The sequence below is a fragment of the Choloepus didactylus genome, chromosome 8 (genome assembly GCF_015220235.1).
Source record: "Choloepus didactylus isolate mChoDid1 chromosome 8, mChoDid1.pri, whole genome shotgun sequence".
Classification (NCBI taxonomy): Eukaryota; Metazoa; Chordata; class Mammalia; order Pilosa; family Megalonychidae; genus Choloepus; species Choloepus didactylus.
Genome location: NC_051314.1, coordinates 94,667,805 through 94,688,551, shown reverse-complemented (window position 1 = coordinate 94,688,551; position 20,747 = coordinate 94,667,805). Strand labels below are relative to the sequence as shown.

General features: G+C 37.3%; 1 protein-coding gene across 13 annotated transcripts in view; it reads left to right on the top strand.

Annotated features, from left to right (window-relative positions):
• The window catches only part of PPHLN1 (periphilin 1), a 195,639-nt gene that overhangs the window by 6,867 nt on the left and 168,025 nt on the right, over positions 1 to 20,747 (top strand). For all 13 annotated transcript variants that reach the window (XM_037848306.1, XM_037848304.1, XM_037848303.1 and 10 more), the window contains one exon: positions 16,792 to 16,883. In XM_037848306.1, coding sequence (XP_037704234.1) covers positions 16,792 to 16,883 — 92 coding nt within the window. The remainder of the gene's footprint in view (positions 1 to 16,791; positions 16,884 to 20,747) is intronic.

Here is a 20,747-nt window from a genome sequence, read left to right as displayed (position 1 = left end):
TTTGGGTACAGGTGGAATCATTGATCAAAATGGGGAAGACAGGAAATGAAGTAGGTTTCTGAAAAGCATAAAGAATTGAGTTTTGGCATGTTGAGTTGTAGATGTTTATGGGACATCCTCTTGAAAGGAGTCAGAATAGAAGTAGTGATGTGGGAGTCATTTATCTAGAGGGAGCATTTCACCAGCTTTGATAAATTATTTTGTGAATAGTGAGCAAATACTGTGCAAGTTGTTGTAGGTATTTCATCCTATTGAATAAAAAATAGATCTCTGTTTTTATGTTGCTCATATTCCTAAAAGGGAGGGACCAATAATATGCATAGATGTAAATTATATAGTATCTTAGATGATTGGTGCTCTGAAAAAGATAGCAAGCTTGGGGTGATAATTAGGATAGGCCTTGTTGAGAATGTATATTGAAGGGTAAGGAAGTTAACCTTGTAAATACCTGGAACTGCCAGTGCAAAGTCTTATTGTTCATTTAAAATATGAAGTCAGATGTGTGGGTATTCGAGGGATTTTTCTATTCACCAGCAGTAGTTGTCTATTAAAATAGTTACTGAATGAATATGAAGAGTTGAAGGAATGGAATTGGGAAGGATGGAAAGCGGTTTATTCTGAGTATATTTAAAAATGGAAGCTGACTACAGCAATGTGCACAGTTACTCTGAAACTTAAGCTGTTACTATATACTGTTTGGATAAAATGAAAAACAGATCCTACTCTATCACCTTGCCTTTGGATTCAAGGTGTAAGTGGTTTGATAGAAAGATTTTGCCTGTGACTTTCTGTCTTCACAGTTTCCAGGCCATTCTCACTTAGAGCTCAAGTCTTCTCTATCCTTCCAGTCCCCAGTTGAAGTTAAAATGAAAATGAATGTGTACCTGAAAACAGAGTGGTTCACTGGAGTATTCTTAAGAAAGGCTTAGTTTCTGTCTGCAATTAAATATCTTATGATGGTGTATTAAATATATCCTCTTTATTGAATATGACATAAGTGACTGAGATTTTTATAATCTGTATCCAGTTTATTAGCAAACTTCTGAGTGAAGCTTACATTCTCCACACTGAATTCTGATTCTGTTCTCTTCCTAATTGTGATGTAGACTGTCCTTCCAGTTTTCATTTGTATTCTTCAGTTTTCATATCCTGTTGAGTTAGAGAAATTTGAGTACTTCTGTGACTCTAGTAATGTGAGGAAATTTAGTGAAGGGATGATGTAGTAAGTAACATGATCACTTCATCGAGAGTCAAATACCGCTCTTTAAATGTAGCTGATAGGTTAATTTCCTAAATCTGAATAATATCATAGATTAACATGTACCATTAATCAGAAGGTTGTTGTATTTACCAGAAATTTTTAAATCCTTTGAAAAATACAAGCTGCTATTTGAACTTAAGGTAATAATAGCATGATTTCTCCCCTAATTACCCTACTGTGCCTTCATGATCAGGTCCTTCTCCTCTAATACTTTACTGTTGTCTTAATCAAGATCCAATTTAGGTCCCATCTTTTCAGCTCAATATTCTTTTTTTTTTTTTATTTTATACTTAGTCATCAAACTGTATCTTTTATTTTGCTTTACTAACAGTTCACAGTTGTATATGGATTTTTTTCTATTTATATTTCTGCTTTCCCAATTATATTATAGATTTCTTAAGGATGAAAAGAGTTCAGTAATTTGGCATGGGCCTCACCAGAGCTGTTTAGTTGTTGTTGTTGTTTTTTAAACAGGTAGATGCTAATTATTTAGCTACACCAATCTGTATTTAATTTCACTATTATGTGTGTTCTATTTTTATATACTTTATTCTGAAAAAATACAGTAGTTAAGGTAATAATGAAACATTTTATTTTGACGTTTTGTGAAAGCACTTGGCAGGTTTGATAAATAGTACATTTAAAAACTAAATTGATAGGATTATGGGAATATGGCAAAGTAGGGAACTTGAGAGTCAGTCCCTCCGCCAGATCAACTATTGACTGGCAGAAACTGTCTGAATTAATTATTTTGAAACTGTGGATTCTAGTGCAACACTGCACAGCATCCAGGGAAGAGCTAGAGAAAGAGACTGGTAAATTGGGTTAAATATCAGTGACTTTCACCCTCTGTTTGGTGGCTACCATCTCCCACCCCCCAGATGCATGGCAGACAGCAATCGGTACTCCTGGTGCTGCTTGCTGGTGCTAGGGTGGGCAATAAGGACCTAGTCTTCCAAAATCTGGGTGTGTGTGGTCTGACTACTGATCACTGCTTTTGATCAGTTGTACTTCAGATCTCTGGGGACACTGACTCTGAGGGCAGCCATTGTTCCAACCCTCCTCAACCAGAAGTAACAGAGGAGTCTTAAATAGGCAGACCCCCCCCCCCCCGCCACCCCCTTCTCTCTCCATTCTTCATTTGGGAGCAAAAGTAGTTTGGAAAAGCCATATATTGGTGGCTCCAGCTCTCAACAACAACAAAGACACTTAGCAATTCCAGAGGAGTGGGAGAACTAGATTTCCAGAGTTTTAACAGCATAATATTCAGAATGTCTGTTTTTCAACAAAATCTTGCAAAACACACAGAGAAACAAGAAATTATGGCCCATTCAGAGGGAAAAAAGAATTTACCAGAAACCATCCCTGAGGAAGCTCATACATTGGAATTATTAGTCAAAGGCTTTAAATCAACTGTCATGATTTATGTTCAGTGAGATAAAAGGAATCCATATATTAAAAAGTAAAGGAAGTAGGGAAAACATTGTCTGGACAAAATAAAGATATTACAAAAAGAAACCATACAAATTTTGGAGGTGCAAAGTACAGTAATTGAAATGAAGAACTCATTAGATGGATTCAACAAATTTGAACAAACAGAAGAAAGGATCAGCAAACTTAAAGACTAGAGAACTGAAATTATCCAGTGTGAGGAGAAGAAAGAAAAAATAATCAAGAAAAATGAACAGAGCTTGCAGGACCTATGGGATACCATCAGGGATACCAATGTACAAATCAGTGGAGTCCCATTAGTACAAGAGAGAGACACACAGAGAGACAAAGGGACAGAAAAAGTATTTGATGATACAGATCTGATGAAAGACGTGAATACTCATTCAGGATGTTCAGCAAACTCCAAGCAAGACACTAAGAGTTCTCCACCAAGACATATTATAGGGATATTGTAAAAATCCAGAGACAGAGGATTTTGAAAGTAGAGGATTTTGCAAGAAGTCAGTTGTCACATACAAGGGATTCCCAATAAGATTAACAGCAGATTTCTTACCAGAAACCATGGAGGTCAGGAGAGAGTGGGGTGGCATATTTACAGTCCTTAAAGAAAAAACTGTCAACCAGGATTATCTTTCAAAAATGAAGGAGAAATTAAGATACTTACAGATAAGCAAAAGCGGGAAGAGTTCTTTACCAGACCTGACCTATAAGAGATGCTAAAGGGAGTCTTTCAGGCTGAAATAATAGGATGCTAGACAGTAACTTGAAGCCATGAGAAAAATAGAGAATATGGGTAAACGTTAGCTACAAAGGTAAATATAAAATCCTGTGTTTTATATTTCAGTTTTATACTTTCAGTTTATAACTGTTCCCCCCCCATGATTTAATAGGCAAATGTGTAAAATAACATTTTAAATCTATGTTAATAGTTATTCAGTGTATAAAGATGTAATCAGAGAGAATAACAATATAGAGGAGGCGGCACAGAGATATATAGGAATAGAGAGTTTGTATACTATTGAAACTAGGTTGGTACTGGTTGGACTAGGTTTTTACTAGTTTAAGACCATGTATCTGAAAAGGGTTTAATATGCAGAGTACATAAAGAACTGCAACTCAACAACAACAAGAAAAACCCAATTAAAAAGTGGGGCAAGAATTTGAATATATATTTCTCCAAAGAAGATATTCATGTGGTTAGTAAGTATATGAAAACATGCTTAACATCATTAGCCATTAAAGAAATGGAAATTAAAACTACAGTGATATACCACTCCATACCATTAGGATGGCTATTATTGAAACATTTGAAAATGACAAGTGTTGATGAGGGTGCAGAGAAATAGGAACTCACGAACATTTTTGGGAATGTAAAATGGTGCAGCTACTACATAAAACAGTTTGGTGGTTCCTCGGAAAGTTAAACAGAATGTGATCTAACTGTTGCACGCCTAGATATATACTTAAAAGAATTAAAAGCAAGGACCCTGACAGATATTTGTACACCAGTTTTCATTGAGCATTATTCACAATAGCCAAAAAGTGGAAGCAATCTAAGTGTCCATCAACAGACAAATGGATAAACAAGATGTGTTATATCCATACAATGGAATATTATTTGGCCATAAAAAGTAAAGTGTTGACACATGCTACAACATGGATGAACCTTGAAGACAATATGTTAAGTGAAACTAGACACAAAAGGACAAATATTGTATGATCTCTCTTATTTGAAATATTTACAATAAGCAAATTCATAGAGACATAGAGGTTACCAGGGGTGGAGGGAGGGAAGAATGGGGAATTATTGCTAAATGAATGCTGGCATACCTTGGAGATATTGCGGGTTTGGTTCCAGACCAAAACAAAAAGCAAATATTGCAATAAAGGGAGTCATGAAGTTTTTGGCTTCCCAGTGCAAATATATTTACATTATATTATAGTCTATTAAGTGTGCAATATCATTATGTATAAAAAAACAGTGTATATACCTTAATTAAAATGTAACACAGAGACACAAAGTGAGCACTAATAGACTTGCTTTTGCATCAGAATTGTCAAAAACCTTCAGTTTGTAAAAAATGCAATATCCATGAAACACAATAAAGTGAAGCTCAATAAAACGAGGTATGCCTGTATGAGCTTTGGATTGGGATGAGGAAAATAGTCTGGAAATAGTGTTAAAAGTTACACAAATATTTTCAGTATACGTAATGTCAAAGTATTGTTCAACTAAAATAGTTAAAATGATTATTAGGTGATGGATATTTTACCATAATTAAAAATTAATTAATTATAAAAACAAAACAAAAATTAAATACCTGAAAATTCTGTAAAGACACCAATTCTGTATTTTAGTGTACTCACCAATAAGATAGAGATGATTTAAATAAATGTAATAATTGATTATAGGAGATTAGTTTGTAGCCTAAGTTCTATATTTAAGCACTGTTTTTATAGGAACTTAAGCAATTTAACTATTGTATTTATAGAGGAAACTAATTTCCTTTTATAAAATTATTCGCTGTGTGTATAGTGTGCTGGTTTGAATGTATTATGTCGCCCAGAAAAAGCCATATTCTTTGATGCAATCTTGTGGGGCAGACATATTAGTGGGAATTAAGTTGGAACATTTGGATTAGGTTGTTTGCATGGAAATGTGCCCCAGCCAACTGTAGGTGATAAATCTGATGAGATATTTCCATTGAGGTGTGGCCCCAGTGGAGCCATATAAATGAGCTCACAAACAGAAGGAACTCAGTGCAGCTGTGAGTGACGGTTTGAAGAGGAGCTACAGCCAGGGGACACTTTGAAGAAAGCACAGGAGCTGCAGATGAGAGACAGTTTGAAGATGGCCATTGAAAGCAGACTCTTGCTCCAGAGAAGCTAAGAGAGGACAAATACCCCAAGTGCAACTAAGAGTGACATTTTTGAGGAACTGCAGCCTAGAGGAACGTCCTGGGAGAAAGCCATTTTGAAACCAGAACTTTGGAGCAGATGCCAGCCACGCGCCTTCCGAGCTAACAGAGGTTTTCCGGACACCATTGGCCATCCTCCAGTGAAGGTACGCGATTACTGATGTGTTACCTTGGACACTTTATGGCCTTGAGACTGTAACTGTGTAAAAATAAACCCCCTTTTATAAAAGCCAATCCGTCTCTGGTGTTTTGCATTCTGGCAGCATTAGCAAACTAGAACATATAGTACTTGAAATTTTAAATACTGCCATCTTTTTAAAGTAAAGAAAATTTATTTATATACTAACATTTTGACTTTTATCTGTGATTTTGTAGTTCATGATACGGTGAATACTCCATTGGGGCATCATTAAGTATGGAGTCAAATATTCAAAATTGCTATAGGATTAACTAGGAGTTGAAATTGTAAGAGAGGTAGCCTTGGCTCTTTAACATGAGTCCACCAAATGGATGCTGCTTGTTTCTAGTAGAAATCAGGTACCATATATTGATTTATGTCCTATAGAAGTGGTTGTTGGGTTCAGCAAATTCAGTGTACTTTGTTAGGTGGTTGGGAGTTTGAGCCAGATAAATTTATTTAAACTTTTTTTCTGCTTCCATTTCTTGACACATCTCTAGACGTTAGCTCTTTTGACTCATTTTTTTTTTTCATTTTTATTGAGATTGTTCAGATACCATACAATTATCCAAAGATCCAAAGTGTACAATCACTTGCCCCTGGGTACCCTCATACAGCTGTGCATCCATCACACTTAATTTTTGTTCAAGTTTTAGAAACTTTTCATTACTCCAGACAAGAAATAAAGTGAAAGATGAAAAGAGAAAAAAAGAAAAGGAAACTCTAAACCTCCCCTATCCCTAACCAACCCCCCTCAATTGTTGACTCCTAGTATTGATATAGTACGTTTGTTACTGTTTATGAAAAAATGTTGAAATACTACTAACTGTAGTATATAGTTTGTAATAGGTATATAGTTCTTCCCTATATGCCCCTCTATTAACTTCTAATTGTGTTGTCATACATTTGTTCTGGTTCATGAAGTGATTTCTAGTATTTGTACAGTTGATCATGGACATTGCCCACCATAGGATTCAGTTTTATACATTTCCATTTTTTGACCTCCAACTTTCCTTCTGGTGACATATATGACTCTGAGCTTCCCCTTTCCACCTCATTCACACACCATTCGGTGCTGTTAGTTATTCTCACATCTTGCTACCAACACCCCTGTTCGTTTCCACACATTTAAGTTCATCCTAATTGAACATTCTGCTCATACTAAGCAAAAGCATCTACATTTCTTCCACAAGGCAGGAGGGAGAGTCAGAGAAGGTAGAGATGCAAAAGAAAGAGGAAACAAAATGGCAGCTAGGAAGCAGCAAAAGGAAAAATAACCTTAAATCAAAGTAGAATAAAGAATCAGACAATACCACCAATGTCAAGTGTCTAACATGCCTCCCCTATCCCCCCCTCTTATCTGCAGTCACCTTGGTATATCACCTTTGTTACATTAAAGGAAGCATAATACAATGATTCTATTAGTTACAGTCTCTAGTTTATGCTGATTGCATCCCTCCCCCAATGCCTCCCCATTTTTAACACCTTGCAAGGTTGACATTTGCTTGGTCTCCCTCGTAAAAGAACATATTTGTACATTTTATAACAATTGTTGAATACTCTAGATTTCACCAAGTTACACAGTCCCAGTCGTTATCTTTCCTCCTTTCTTGTGGTGTCTCACATGCTCCCCATCTTCCTCTCTCAGCCGTATTCATAGTTACTTTTGTTCATTGTACTTACATTGTTGTGCTACCATCTCCCAAAATTGTGTTCCAAACCACACACTCCTGTCTTCTATCACCCTGTAGTGCTCCCTTTAGTATTTCCTGTAGGGCAGGTGTCTTGTTCACAAAGTCTCTCATTGTCTGTTTGTCAGAAAATATTTTGAGCTCTCCCTCATATTCGAAGGACAGCTTTGCTGGATACAGGATTCTTGGTTGGTGGTTTTTCTCTTTCAGTATCTTAAATATATCACACCACTTCCTTCTTGCCTCCATGGTTTCTGCTGAGAGATCCGCACATAGTCTTATTAAGCTTCCTTTGTATGTAATGGATTGCTTTTCTCTTGCTGCTTTCAGGATTCTCTCTTTGTCTTTGACATTTGATAATCTGATTATTAAGTGTCTTGGCGTAGGCCTATTCATCTCTCTTCTGTTTGGAGTGCGCTGCGCTTCTTGGATCTGTAATTTTATGTCTTTCATAAGAGATGGGAAATTTTCATTAATTATTTCCTCTATGATTGCTTCTGCCCCCTTTCCCTTCTCTTCTCCTTCTGGGACACCAATGATACGTACATTATTGTACTTTGTTTCATCCTTGAGTTCCCGGAGACGTTGCTCGTATTTTTTCATTCTTTTCTCCATCTACTCCTTTGCGTGTAGGCTTTCAGGTGTTTTGTTCTCCAGTTCCTGAGTGTTTTCTTCTGCCTCTTGAGATCTGCTGTTGTATGTTTCCATTGTGTCTTTCATCTCGTGTTGTGCTTTCATTTCCATAGATTCTACTAGTAGGTTTTTTGAACTTTTGATTTCTGCCATATACATGTCCAGTTCTTCCTTTACAGCCTCTATCTCTTTTGCAATATCTTCTCTAAACTTTTTGAATTGATTTAGAATTAGTTGTTTAAATTCCTGTTTCTCAGTTGAAGTGTACGTTTGTTCCTTTGACTGGGCCATAACTTTGTTTTTCTTAGTGTAAGTTGTAATTTTCTGTTGTCTAGGCATGGTTTCCTTGGTTATCCAAATCAGGTCTTCCCAGAGCAGAACAGGCTCAGGTCCCAGAGGGAAGAAATATTCAGTATCTGGTTTCCCTGTGGGTGTGTCTTAGAAAATTGCTCCACCCTTTGATGCCTCAGGTCACTGTGCTTTTCTGCCTAGCAGGTGACGCCTGTTAGCCTATAATTCTTGACTGGTGTGAGGAGGTATGGCCGTGTTCCCCCAGGCTCTGGGGTCTGGTTCTGAATGGAAAGGGCCCCACCCCTTTCCTCCTAGAGAAGACAGACCCCTCAGGTGGAGGTCATTAGCATTTCAGTGGTCTCGCTCTCTGCTTGTGGTGTCTCCACCCTTTCCAGAGTCACAGCCCTGGAAACTGAAAATGACTGGGGCTTTCTCCACTGAGCCAAAAAAGAAACAGATAGTCCCCTTCAGACCCAGTCCAAGGCGACCCTCCGGCTCTCCCACGTCAGTCGTCACCCAAAGCCTCTGTCTGTTTTTTGGGGCTGCGTACCTGTAGCGTTCACACTCGCTACTTAAAACCCCAGTTGGAGCTCAGCTGAGCTGTATTCGCTTGTTGGGAGAGAGCTTCTCTGTGGCACCACGCGGCTCTGCAGCTCGGGCTATGGGGGAGGGGGTCTCCCGACTTGGTTCCGCAGGTTTTACTTACAGATTTTATGCTGTGTTCTCGGGCATTCCTCCCAATTCAGGTTGGTGTATGATGAATGGATGGTCTCGTTTGTCCCCCCGCAGTTATTCTGGATTATTTACTAGTTGTTTCTGGTTTTTTGTAGTTGTTCCAGGGGGACTACTTAGCTACCACTCGTCTCTATGCCGCCGTCTTGCCCGAGTCCCATTGACTCATTTTTTTAAATTTAGGTCATCAACAAATAAATTTATTTGTTCTCTGTAAGTCTTGTCTCTTGATAATGTCTATTCTAGACAGTTCTATTTTGTACTCTTCTGTGATTGTGTTTCTGTTTTTTTGCCCTGCTGTAGCTGTTTTATTTCTGATTGCTGGGTTTTCATCAAAATTACATTCTTCTACCTTCTTTGCTACTTTTTTTTTTTAGCCCCCATGAATTATGGATGTATTGATTAAAATAGAAGTGTTTTCTGGTAATTGCAGTAAAATTCTGTTGTTTGGTTTTCCAGGCTTCCAGGCAGAAAATGGCAGTTAGATCAAGAATGACCTATAAATACGGTCTTATTTCTACAGTCTGCTGGTGTGGCACTTTATAGAATATCTGTGCAACAATTAGATGAGCCCAGTCTTTTTTTTTTTTAATTTTATTTTGAAATAAATTGAAACTTACAGGAACTGTTGCAAAAACAGTACAAACCCCATACACAGAACTCCGGCATACTCTGACCCCCCTCCCCCGATACCCCGATCCACCAACTTGAACATCCTGTCACACCACCATTTCTTTCTTTCCCTCCCTCCCTGTCTATCATCCATCATTTATTGCTCTGTCTTCTGAACATATGAGAGCAAGCTGCACACATCCTTGAACAAACAATATAATTCACATATACATTTCCCATGAACAAGAACATTCTTTTAGGCAATCCCATTAACTGCAGCTAAGAAGTTCAAGAAATTCGACATTGATACAAAGCTTACATTCTATATTTCCTTTTTTTTTTTCTTATGTCCCATCTGTGTCCCTTTGAGCCGCCTCTCCTCCATCCTCAGATCCCATCCAGGATCATCCTTGGCATTTAATTGTCATCTATTTAGATTGTCTTTTTTTTTTTTTTTTTCAGTTGTGGAAACATATATACAGCCTAAATCTTTCCATTCCAACCCCTCCCTAGCATTCCGTTAGTGGGATTAATCACATTTAGAATGTTGCAATGCTGTCACCTTCCCACCATCCATTACTAGAAATTTCCCTTCACTCCAAATAGAAACCCTACACTCATTTCTTAACTCCCCATTGCCTGTTCTCCCACTTCTTGTAACCCCTACTCTACTTTTCATCTCTCTGGTCATATTCTCTGATACTTTCTTTGTGTTTACTATGAGGCTTAAATTTAACTTCTTAAATATATAACAATCCTGTTTTTCTTTGATACCAATTTAACTTCAAAAGGACACAGAAACTATGTTCCTATACTCTTCCATTCCCCCACCTTTATGTAGTTCTTGTCAAAAATTACATATTTTACATTGAATCCCAAACCACTGATTTATCATTACAGTTTATGTGTTTTAGATTCTGTAGGAAGTAAATAGTGGAGTTACAAATGAAAAATACAGAAGTATTGGGATTTATATTTACCATGTGATCTTTACTGGAAATCTTTATTTCTTCATGTAGTTTCAGTCAGTTGTTTAGTGTCCCTTCCTTTCAGCCTGCTCGACTCCCTTTAGCATTTCTTATAGGACTGATCTACTGGTGATGAAGTCCCTCAGCTTTTGATTGTCCGGGAATGTTTTCATCTCCCCCTCATTTCATCTCTCCCTCACCCTCCAGGTGTTTGTGAATTCTCCAAGTCTCTGATGGTTATTGACTTCTATTTGTATTCCATTGTGGTCAGAGAATGTGCTTTCAACAAATTCAATTTTTTTTTTTTTTAATTTATTGAGGCTTGTTTTATGTCTCAGCATACGGTCCATTCTGGAGAAAGATCCATGATCACTAGAGAAGAATGTGTGTCCTGATGACCTGGGATGTAGTGTTCTATATATGTCTGTTAAATTTCTCTCTATCTCTCGCTCTTTTCTTTGTTTATCTGTCGGTAGGGCTCCCTTTGGTTATCTGAAGTAGGGCAGGTCTTTTATTAGCAAAATCTCTCAGCATTTGTTTGTCTGTGGAAAATTTAAGCTCTCCCTCAAATTTGAAGGAGAGTTTTGCTGGATAAAGTATTCTTGGCTGGAAAGTTTTCTCTCTCAGAATTTTAAATATGTCATGCCACTGCCTTCTGGCCTCTATGGTGGCCACTGAGTAGTCACTACTTAGTTTTATGTTGTTTCCTTTGTATGTGGTGAATTGCTTTTCTCTTGCTGCTTTCAGAACTTGCTCCTCTTCAGTATTTGACAATCTGATCAGAATATGTCTCGGAGTGGGTTTATTTGGATTTATTTTATTTGGAGTTCGCTGGGCATTTATGCTTTGTGTATTTATATTGTATAGAAAGTTTGGGAAGTTTTCCCCAACAATTTCTTTGACTACTCTTTCTAGACTTTTACCCTTCTCTTCCCCTTCTGGCACACCAATGAGTCTTAAATTTGGATGTTTTATTTTATCTATCATATCCCTGAGAACCATTTCAATTTTTTCGATTTTTTTCTCCGTTCTTTTTTTTGTTTTTTCATTTTCCGTTCTGTGGTCCTCGAGGAGGCTGAGTTGTTGTTTAACTTCCTCTAATCTTGTATTATGAGTATCCAGAGTCTTTTTAATTTGGCCAACAGTTTCTTTTATTTCAATAAGATCTTCTTTTTTTTTTATTTACTGCTGCAATTTCTTCTTTATGCTCTTATAGGGTCTTCTTTATGTCCTTTACATCCTGTGCCATGCTCTTGTTGTTTGTCTTTAGTTCTTTGATTAATTGTGCCAAGTACTGTGTTTCTTCTGATCTTTTGATTTGGGTGTTTGGGTTTGGGTTCTCCGTATCATCTGGTTTTATCATATGCTTTAAGATTTTCTGTTGTTTTTGGTCTCTTGGCATTTGCTTTACTTGATAGGGTTCTTTCAGGTTGTAAAAAGTACCAATCTCTAATTTGTCAGATATACAGCTTGGTGGCATAGAGTCTCTAACTAACCAGCAGATGGCATCCATGAGTCACTTATTCCCCTCAAGTCAGTTCTCCCCAACTTTGTCTCTGTGGTGTGTGGGGATCTGATTCTTGTGGGGTTCAGTTGGTGCACTAAGTTTGGGTGTGTTGTTGGTGCTGTCCGCTCTGCATGTGGGGCATGTGTCTGGGTGGTTAGGGAGGCAGGGCAGCTTTAATAATCAAACCTCCCAGGTGTTCCCAGAGATTGAAGGGTGTTGCATGAGTCTAAGCCTTCATTTCAGTCTTGCCATAGATCGTCTCTGCCGCTGACCCACAAGTCCTTGGTGTTGGCGTAGGGTTCCTGGGATTTCCGAGCAGGTCCCCCTTCCCAGCTGTGCTCTTCCAGGACCCCTGCTGAGGGAAGCTGCGCCACGTCACAAGTGCACGCTGGCCTTCCAGGGAAGCCCTGGGCTGCTGGGCCGTGCAGGGACGTTCCTAGCCTGATGTAAAGATAGTTGAATGGGGTATGTTAGTTTCCCCCTTTTTGCACAGCTCCGCCTTCCCATCTCCAGGACAATTAGCTGTGGGTGCACTAAAGGCCACTGTCCACGGCTGATACTGTGGCATGTGCGCGGTGCTGCGGAAAACACTCCCTGTCATACTGGGTTTCTTGGCGCAGCTCTGGGCTGTGGGTCCGGCCCTGGGCAGGAGTGTCCTCAGCCCGCTGGGCAGATGGCTGCAAGGGGTGTGGTTTCATGCTCCTTTTGGCTCCCCTCTGCCCCCTGGCCCCGAGACAATCAACAGCGGGTGTGGGAAGGGCTATCCTCCACGCCAGACATTGAGGCATTGGTACAGCCTGCTCCTGCCGGGCTTCATTACGTGGTTCTCCCCGTCATATCTGCAGTTGCCCCCGGGTTTTTGTTTTTTTTTTAAAAAGGACTAGTCCGTCTCCAAATGCCAACCCATGGTTTCCCCACACTGCAGCGCGGCCGTCAGACTTTCAGCTGGCTCACTCACTCTTTTCAGAATGCAGACTCCTGGTTTCACCAAATGCACGTTCCCTGTGGATTTAGCAGATCTTGTTCGGCTGGTGCATCGCTGAAACTGGTATTCTGGGTTACTTTCTGGTTTTTATCTAGGATTTTTCACAAAGGTGTTTTTTTGCCCTGTGTCACCTAGCTGCCAACTTAGGTTCCTCCGAGCCCAGTCTTTCTAACATAGTCACTCCTCTGTCCTCTGAATTTCATGTAAGGTAAGAGACCTAGAGGGTTGATTAGATTAAGGTTGAATTTCCTTTTTTAAAGGTAAGAATATTTCATATTAATAACTTTGATCATTCCTCACGCATTGTCTGTTTTTTCCATTTTACCTAAGCTTACTGAGTACTATATATATATATATATTTTTTTTTTTTTTTTTGAGGAAGTAATTAAGTTGTTCATCAAACTTTTACTTTTAGCATCCTTTCATGATTGTTGTCTTGATTTCTGAGTTCTTTTGAACATGGAACCATTTTTTGCCAAATGCAAAATTGAAGGGATTTCCAGACTAAGGGTGCCAGATTTTTTTTTTAACTATTTGAGATTTTTAAAGCCAGTGTTCTTAGTATTTATAACTAAAATCTACCTTAAATGTATAGTGCAATTTTCATGTCTTAAGAGATAAGGAGAAGAGGGATGCCCTGACCAGCTCTCAACTGGCAAAATTAGGGCTAAAAATTCTCTTCTTTTAACCTAATTTTTTTTGTTCTTAAGAAATTTCGGTGGCCTCTGGTGGTCAAAATAATATCTTCTATTTACAGAGGCATGTTTGAGAGAATATGGTTTATTAATGCCCATAATTCTTTATCTTAAGAGTTTTGAGCATTTTCATAATGGAAATAGATATTTTTCTCCTTTTTTTTATAAATAATACATGTTCACCATACACATAGTGAAGGTTTAGTTATTTATCTCTACCGATTAGTTTACACAGACACAAATTCTTATGTCTGTATACCACCACCCTTGACTCCTACAGGAACATTTTGAAAACTTTAAATTTGACTCCTGAAAAGACTGAAGTAGGTAGTTTAGCAGTTATTGTTACTTTATATTTTGAGAAGGAAGTCAGTAAGTTTCAATATTTTAGTATTATATCTAGTTAAGAAACTGTACAGTATTTCTTTAGAATTCTTATAGTTTATTTTTTTTAAGTTATAAAATCATTTTTACTTATATTTTCCTTTAGTTCATTAATTCATCATTTTACTATCGCTTAACATGTTATACTTATTGAATGATTTTTAGGGACCTTAAAGACAGTTACTTATTTTTAAATAGGTAATAGGATGTACAAAAAGTTATGCAGTGAAAATAGTCTTTCTCATCGAGCAATACCCCAGCCACCCAGTTCTCCCCAGAGGCAGCTGCTTTTATACTCTTTTGTTTATACTCCCAAAGTAGTCTGTGCATGTGTTTATAGACTCATGCCCTGTCTTTTATTTTCCACAAATGGTAGCATATGCTACATAATAATCTGCTCTTTGTTCATTTTTGCTTAGCGGTATATCTTGGTAATCTTTCCATATTGTTTCATATAGGGCCAGTTTTCTTTGAAATGGTTAACATTATATTCCTTTATATGATTATTCAACTATTTATTTAACCAGTACCCTGTTAATGGGCATTTTAGGTTGTTTTTAATTTTTGTTGTGCACATGTGCAAAGTATACCTAAAAGTAGAATTGCTAAGTCAAAGTGTACATGCCTTTAAAAATTTAATAGATGCTGCCAAATTGTTCGCATAGAGTTTGTACCAATTTATATTTCTTTGACTAATGTATGAGAGTATTTCTTTCCCTACTCTCACCAAAGCAGTTTGATTTCTGCAAAGCTTTGGGGGTGAAAAATGGTATTCGATTTTAGTTTTGGTTTTCATTTTCTTCATTTTCAAAGAGACTGAGCATTTTTCAAATGATTAGGAGCCATTTGTATTTCCTTTTTTATAAATTGTTCTTATTGTGTGTCCATGACTCTTTTGGGTTCATACACATAATGTTAAAAAGCTAATTTGTAACTCTTAATATTTCCATAGGCATCTTTAGTTAGCTAGTTCTTTTACTTTATTGGATATATGTGTATGAGAAGATAGTATAGGGTAAGCTTTAACAGAGAAAATTAGGATCGTTTGTGCTGTGGGTCAAAAAGTACTGTTCTCATCTTCCAATATTTTTTTCCCCCTTAGCCTAAGCTAATATATTAATGAGTCTCTAGCTATTATACCCTACCAAAATGGAATATCCATGTCTTTCTTTCTCCTCACTTACCATTTCATCGTAAGGAGCCATCTCAACATATGTCTTCTTTGAAATGTTTTCCTTCACAGACCTGTCAAATGTGCATCTGAAATTGTTAACTTTATTTTGTGTGTACTAAAAGGCCCTAACTTCATACCTGGCCTATTTTCACTTCTCCTTCATGATTCTTCTCCCACACATCAGGATGATTCACAGTTCTCGGCCCAGATCCTCCTCCATTATTGTTTTATGCTCTCCTGATTCTGTCATGTATTCCAGGGTAACAAGCTACCACCCGTGAGCTGGCCACCTGTTTTGGAAAATAAAGTTTCATTGGAACACAGAAACACCTATATATATATATATGTAGTGTCTTTGGTTACTTACCATTACAATGGCAGAATTGAGTAGTTGTTAAAGACTTGTAGCTTGCAAAGTGAAAATATTTATTGTTTGGTCTTTTAAAGAAAAAGTTTGCCAACCCCTGATCTGTATCCCATTTCATATAAGTGACCTTAGAAGTGTATTTCTGGTGGCCTATTTTCATCTCTCTTTTTTGCCTTGCCTATCTTGTCCTTTGCCTGTTCACGGCAGCTACGTGTCCCCTGAACTCTGTAATTCACTATATTAACCCTCTACTCAGAAAGTGTCATCTCTCAGTCAAAGAAGGAAACATTCTTTACATCCCAATGTGAAAAATGCTGAAAGAACTTTTAATTTCACATTTTATGAGAATGCCTTTTCATTCAAATACATTTATAGCATTAAAAACAAAATCAAGATAGTTTGTTTCAGGTTTTGTTTAAGGATCAAGACTGTTTGGTGTGTTTTTACAGATTTGTTCGTTTAACACTTTTTTTTTTTTTCCTAGTTAAAACCACTTCAGTGAACCTAGAGAGAGGAAATGTGAGCTTAAAAAATGTAGAAAAGGAAAATGTAATGCTACACAAACCATCTGTCAGGAAATAGGAGGAGCTTTGCTGATCAGCTTTTTAAACTATTCATGAAAATGGTTCTTTTCCATTCTTTTCTATAATGGAAATGAAGAAGTTTGTGGGAACAAGCTCTTTGAAGCCTTAAAGATAGAAGGCAGATAGGGATTCCCATTACTTTTTTTTTTTTTTTAAGAAAATCTCCAAACGATTTGGAAGAAGAGTTGCTGTAATCACTGTTATTTCCTTTTGGTTTTGGTCACTTACGTTTTTTTCCTTACATAGCTCTGGAAAATATTTGTAGTTGGAAGGTAATCATTTACTCCTTCCTTATCCTCTTCTTTTACTTCCTAATAACACAAAAATAATAATACTTCGGTTTCTTTTTTGTTCTTCAGTGGCTTACAGAAGAGATGAGATGTGGTCTGAGGGACGATATGATTATGAAAGACTGCCAAGAGAAAGATTACCTCCTCGAAGTCACCCCAGTGTAAGTTGCTCCTACATGTAGAATAATTCAAAATCTAGTGTCTCAGTTAATTTTATACATGAAAGCTAGGCCTGTTAATAAAATCTTTAGTTGCTAAAAATTTACTTTTATAGATTGGAAAGTAGATCAAGTTTATCATTAAAAATTGGAGAATAAAAGACAATGTTTTATTTAAGTATAAGATTTTATATTTTACATTTCTCTTGTTTAATTGCTAAAATGAAGGAATTATATTGAATTTAATTTGTGAAGACAGTTTTAGGTTTTATAAAGGTCAGGTCATCAGTAACAAAGAAGTAACAAAGAAGTATTTGAGCACCTGCCTCTACTATAGGCTGCCTTCTATTTTTATATATTTCTAAAAATGTTTGCAAATAGGAATAAAACTTAGGCTTTCATTTTTGAGGAGGATAACTTTCCTCTTAAAGCTAAAACATGTTAATATACTTATGATTTCTGCAGGTGTGTTTCCCTATGATCAGGCAGTATGGCTAGTGAGTGAAAATGCCTGAGGTCTCTCAGGGAGGTGAGGCAACTTCTGGTGGATTCTCCTACCCCTTGTCTCTTTGTTGCTGTTGAAATTGGGAGTTTGGGATCAGGCCTTTTCTCTTCCCAAGTTACTTGTTATTTTGCGTACTCTTATATTCCCACACTAAATTTAGTATCTGGCACTTAGTAGGAGTTCAATATTTATTGATAAATATATGCTGTCTCTCACCAGTATCCTCTTTGGAGGCATAAAGGAGGGATTGGGGAAGGTCAGCAAGCTATCAACAACCCATTAACCCTAAACTTCTGCACAGGCCTATTCTAAGCATCAGGGGGTTAGAAATGAATATATTATAGGTTAATTATAATCAATTAAAGGGAACAAATATTTGTTTATATATTAGTTTTCAAAAATTTGAATATTATTTAATCCTTGCAGTCCACTTAGATGAGTGGAGTCATGTTAGGGGATGTCATTTGGCCTAAGTTACAGCATAGGTTGGGGTTGATCTAAAAATAATTTAAGATGGAAAAAATAAAGAGGTCTATGATGTTTCAGGATGAGCGAACTTAATTATTGCTATGTCATTTCATTCCAGGTTAATTTGTGGGCTTACTATGTTTCTAATCAAAATCTCAATGTTAAAATTATTTTTTAACTTGACAAAATTATGTTACAGTTTAGCTGAAAACAAGTTACATAGGTAAACATAACAAACGTAGGGGTAATGCAGGGATGGAAAAGGGATGACTTTTTAAATTTATTTATTTATTTTTCATTTTAAAAGATGTTTTTTAATTGGAGTATTTGTGTGGGCCACATTTTTTTTTTTAATTTTTATTGAGTTTGTTCACATACCATACAATTATCCAAAGATCCAAAGTATACAATCAGTTGCCCACAGTACCATCATATAGGTTTGCATCTATCACCACAATTAATTTTTTTTTTCAATTTTTAGAACATTTTCATTACTCCAGAAAAGAAATAAAGACAAAAAAAAAAAAAAAAAAGGAAACTCAAATCCTCCCATACCCCTAACCACCCACCTTCCATTATTGATTCATAGTTTTGGTATAGTACATTTGTTACTGTTGATAAAAGAATGTTAAAATACTACTAACTGTAGTATATAGTTTGCAATAGGTATATTTTTTTCCCTATTTGCCCCTCTATTATTTTTTTATCTTCATTTTATTGAGATATATTCACATACCACGCAGTCATACAAAACAAATCGTACATTCGATTGTTCACAGTACCATTACATAGTTGTACATTCATCACCTAAATCAATCCCTGGCACCTTCATTAGCACACACACAAAAATAACAAGAATAATAATTAAAGTGAAAAAGAGCAATTGAAGTAAAAAAGAACACTGGGTATCTTGTCTGTTTCTTTCCTTCCCCTATTTTTCTACTCATCCATCCATAAACTAGACAAAGGGGATTGTGGTCCTTACGGCTTTCCCAATCCCATTGTGACCCCTCATAAGCTACATTTTTATACAATTGTCTTTGAGATTCATGGGTTCTGGGTTGTAGTTTGATAGTTTCAGGTATTCACCACCAGCTACCCCAATTCTTTAGAACCTAAAAAGGGTTGTCTAAAGTGTGCGTAAGAGTGCCCACCAGAGTGACCTCTCGGCTCCTTTTGGAATCTCTCTGCCACTGAAGCTTATTTCATTTCCTTTCACATCCCCCTTTTGGTCAAGAAGATGTTCTCCGTCCCATGATGCCAGGTCTACGTTCCTCCCCGGGAGTCATATTCCACGTTACCAGGGAGATTCATTCCCCTGGGTGTCTGATCCCACGTAGGGGGGAGGGCAGTGATTTCACCTTTCAAGTTGGCTTAGCTAGAGAGACAGGGCCACATCTGAGCAACAAAGAGGCATACGGGAGGAGGCTCTTAGGCACAATTATAGGGAGGCCTAGCCTCTCTTTTGCAGCAACCGTCTTCCCAAGGGTAAAACCTATGGTAGATGGCTCAACCCATCAAACCACCAGTCCCCTATGTCTGTGGTCATGTTAGCAACCATCGAGGTGGGGTAGGCCAATACCCCTGCATTCTCCACAGGCTCCTCAAGGGGGCACTGCATATTTTTTTCCTTGTTTGTCTTTTCTTTTTTTCTTTTTTTAACTTTCCTTTCTTTTTTAAATCAACTGTATGAAAAAAAAATTAAAAAAAAAAAAACATACAATAAAAGAACATTTCAAAGAGACCATAACAAGGGAGTAAGAAAAAGACAACTAACCTAAGATAACTGCTTGACTTCCAACCTGTTCCTACTTTACCCCAAGAAAGTTACCTAATATAGCAACATTTCTGTGAACTTGTTCCTACTATATCCATCAGAAATTAACATACCATAGTCATTCCTGGGCATCCCCAGAACGTTAAATAGCTTATCTGTTCTTCTTGGATTATTGTTCCCCCTTCCTTAATTGCTCTCTATTGCTAGTTCCCCTGCATTCTACATTATAAACCATTTGTTTTACATTTTTCAAAGTTCACATTAGTGGTAGCATATAATATTTCTCTTTTTGTGCCTGGCTTATTTCACTCAGCATTATGTCTTCAAGGTTCCTCCATGTTGTCATATGTTTCACGAGATCGTTACTTCTTACTGCCGTGTAGTATTCCATCGTGTGTATATGCCACATTTTCTTTATCCACTCATCTGTTGAAGGACATTTGGGTTGTTTCCATCTCTTGGCAATCGTGAATAATGCTGCTGTGAACATTGGCGTGCAGATATCTGTTCGTGTCACTGCTTTCCGATCTTCCGGGTATATACCGAGAAGTGCAGTCTCTGGATCGAATGGTAACTCTATATCTAGTTTTCTAAGGAACTGCCAGACTGACTTCCAGAGTGGCTGAACCATTATACAGTCCCACCAACAATGAATAAGAGTTCCAATATCTCCACATCCCCTGCAGCATTTGTACTTTCCCGTTTGTTTAATGGCAGCCATTCTAATCGGTGTTACATGGTATCTCATTGTGGTCTTAATTTGCATCTCTCTAGTAGCTAGTGAAGCTGAACAATTTTTCATGTGTTTCTTGGCCATTTGTATTTCCTCTTCAGAGAACTGTCTTTTCATATCTTTTGCCCATTTTATAATTGCGCTTTCTGTACTATTGTCATTGAGTTGTAGGATTTCTTTATATATGCAAGATATCAGTCTTTTGTCAGATACATGGTTTCCAAAAATTTTTTCCCATTGAGTTGGCTGCCTCTTTACCTTTTTGAGAAATTCCTTTGAGGTGCAGAAACTTCTAAGCTTGAGGAGTTCCCATTTATCTATTTTTTCTTTTGTTGCTTGTGCTTTGGGTGTAAAGTCTAGGAAGTGGCCGCCTAATACAAGGTC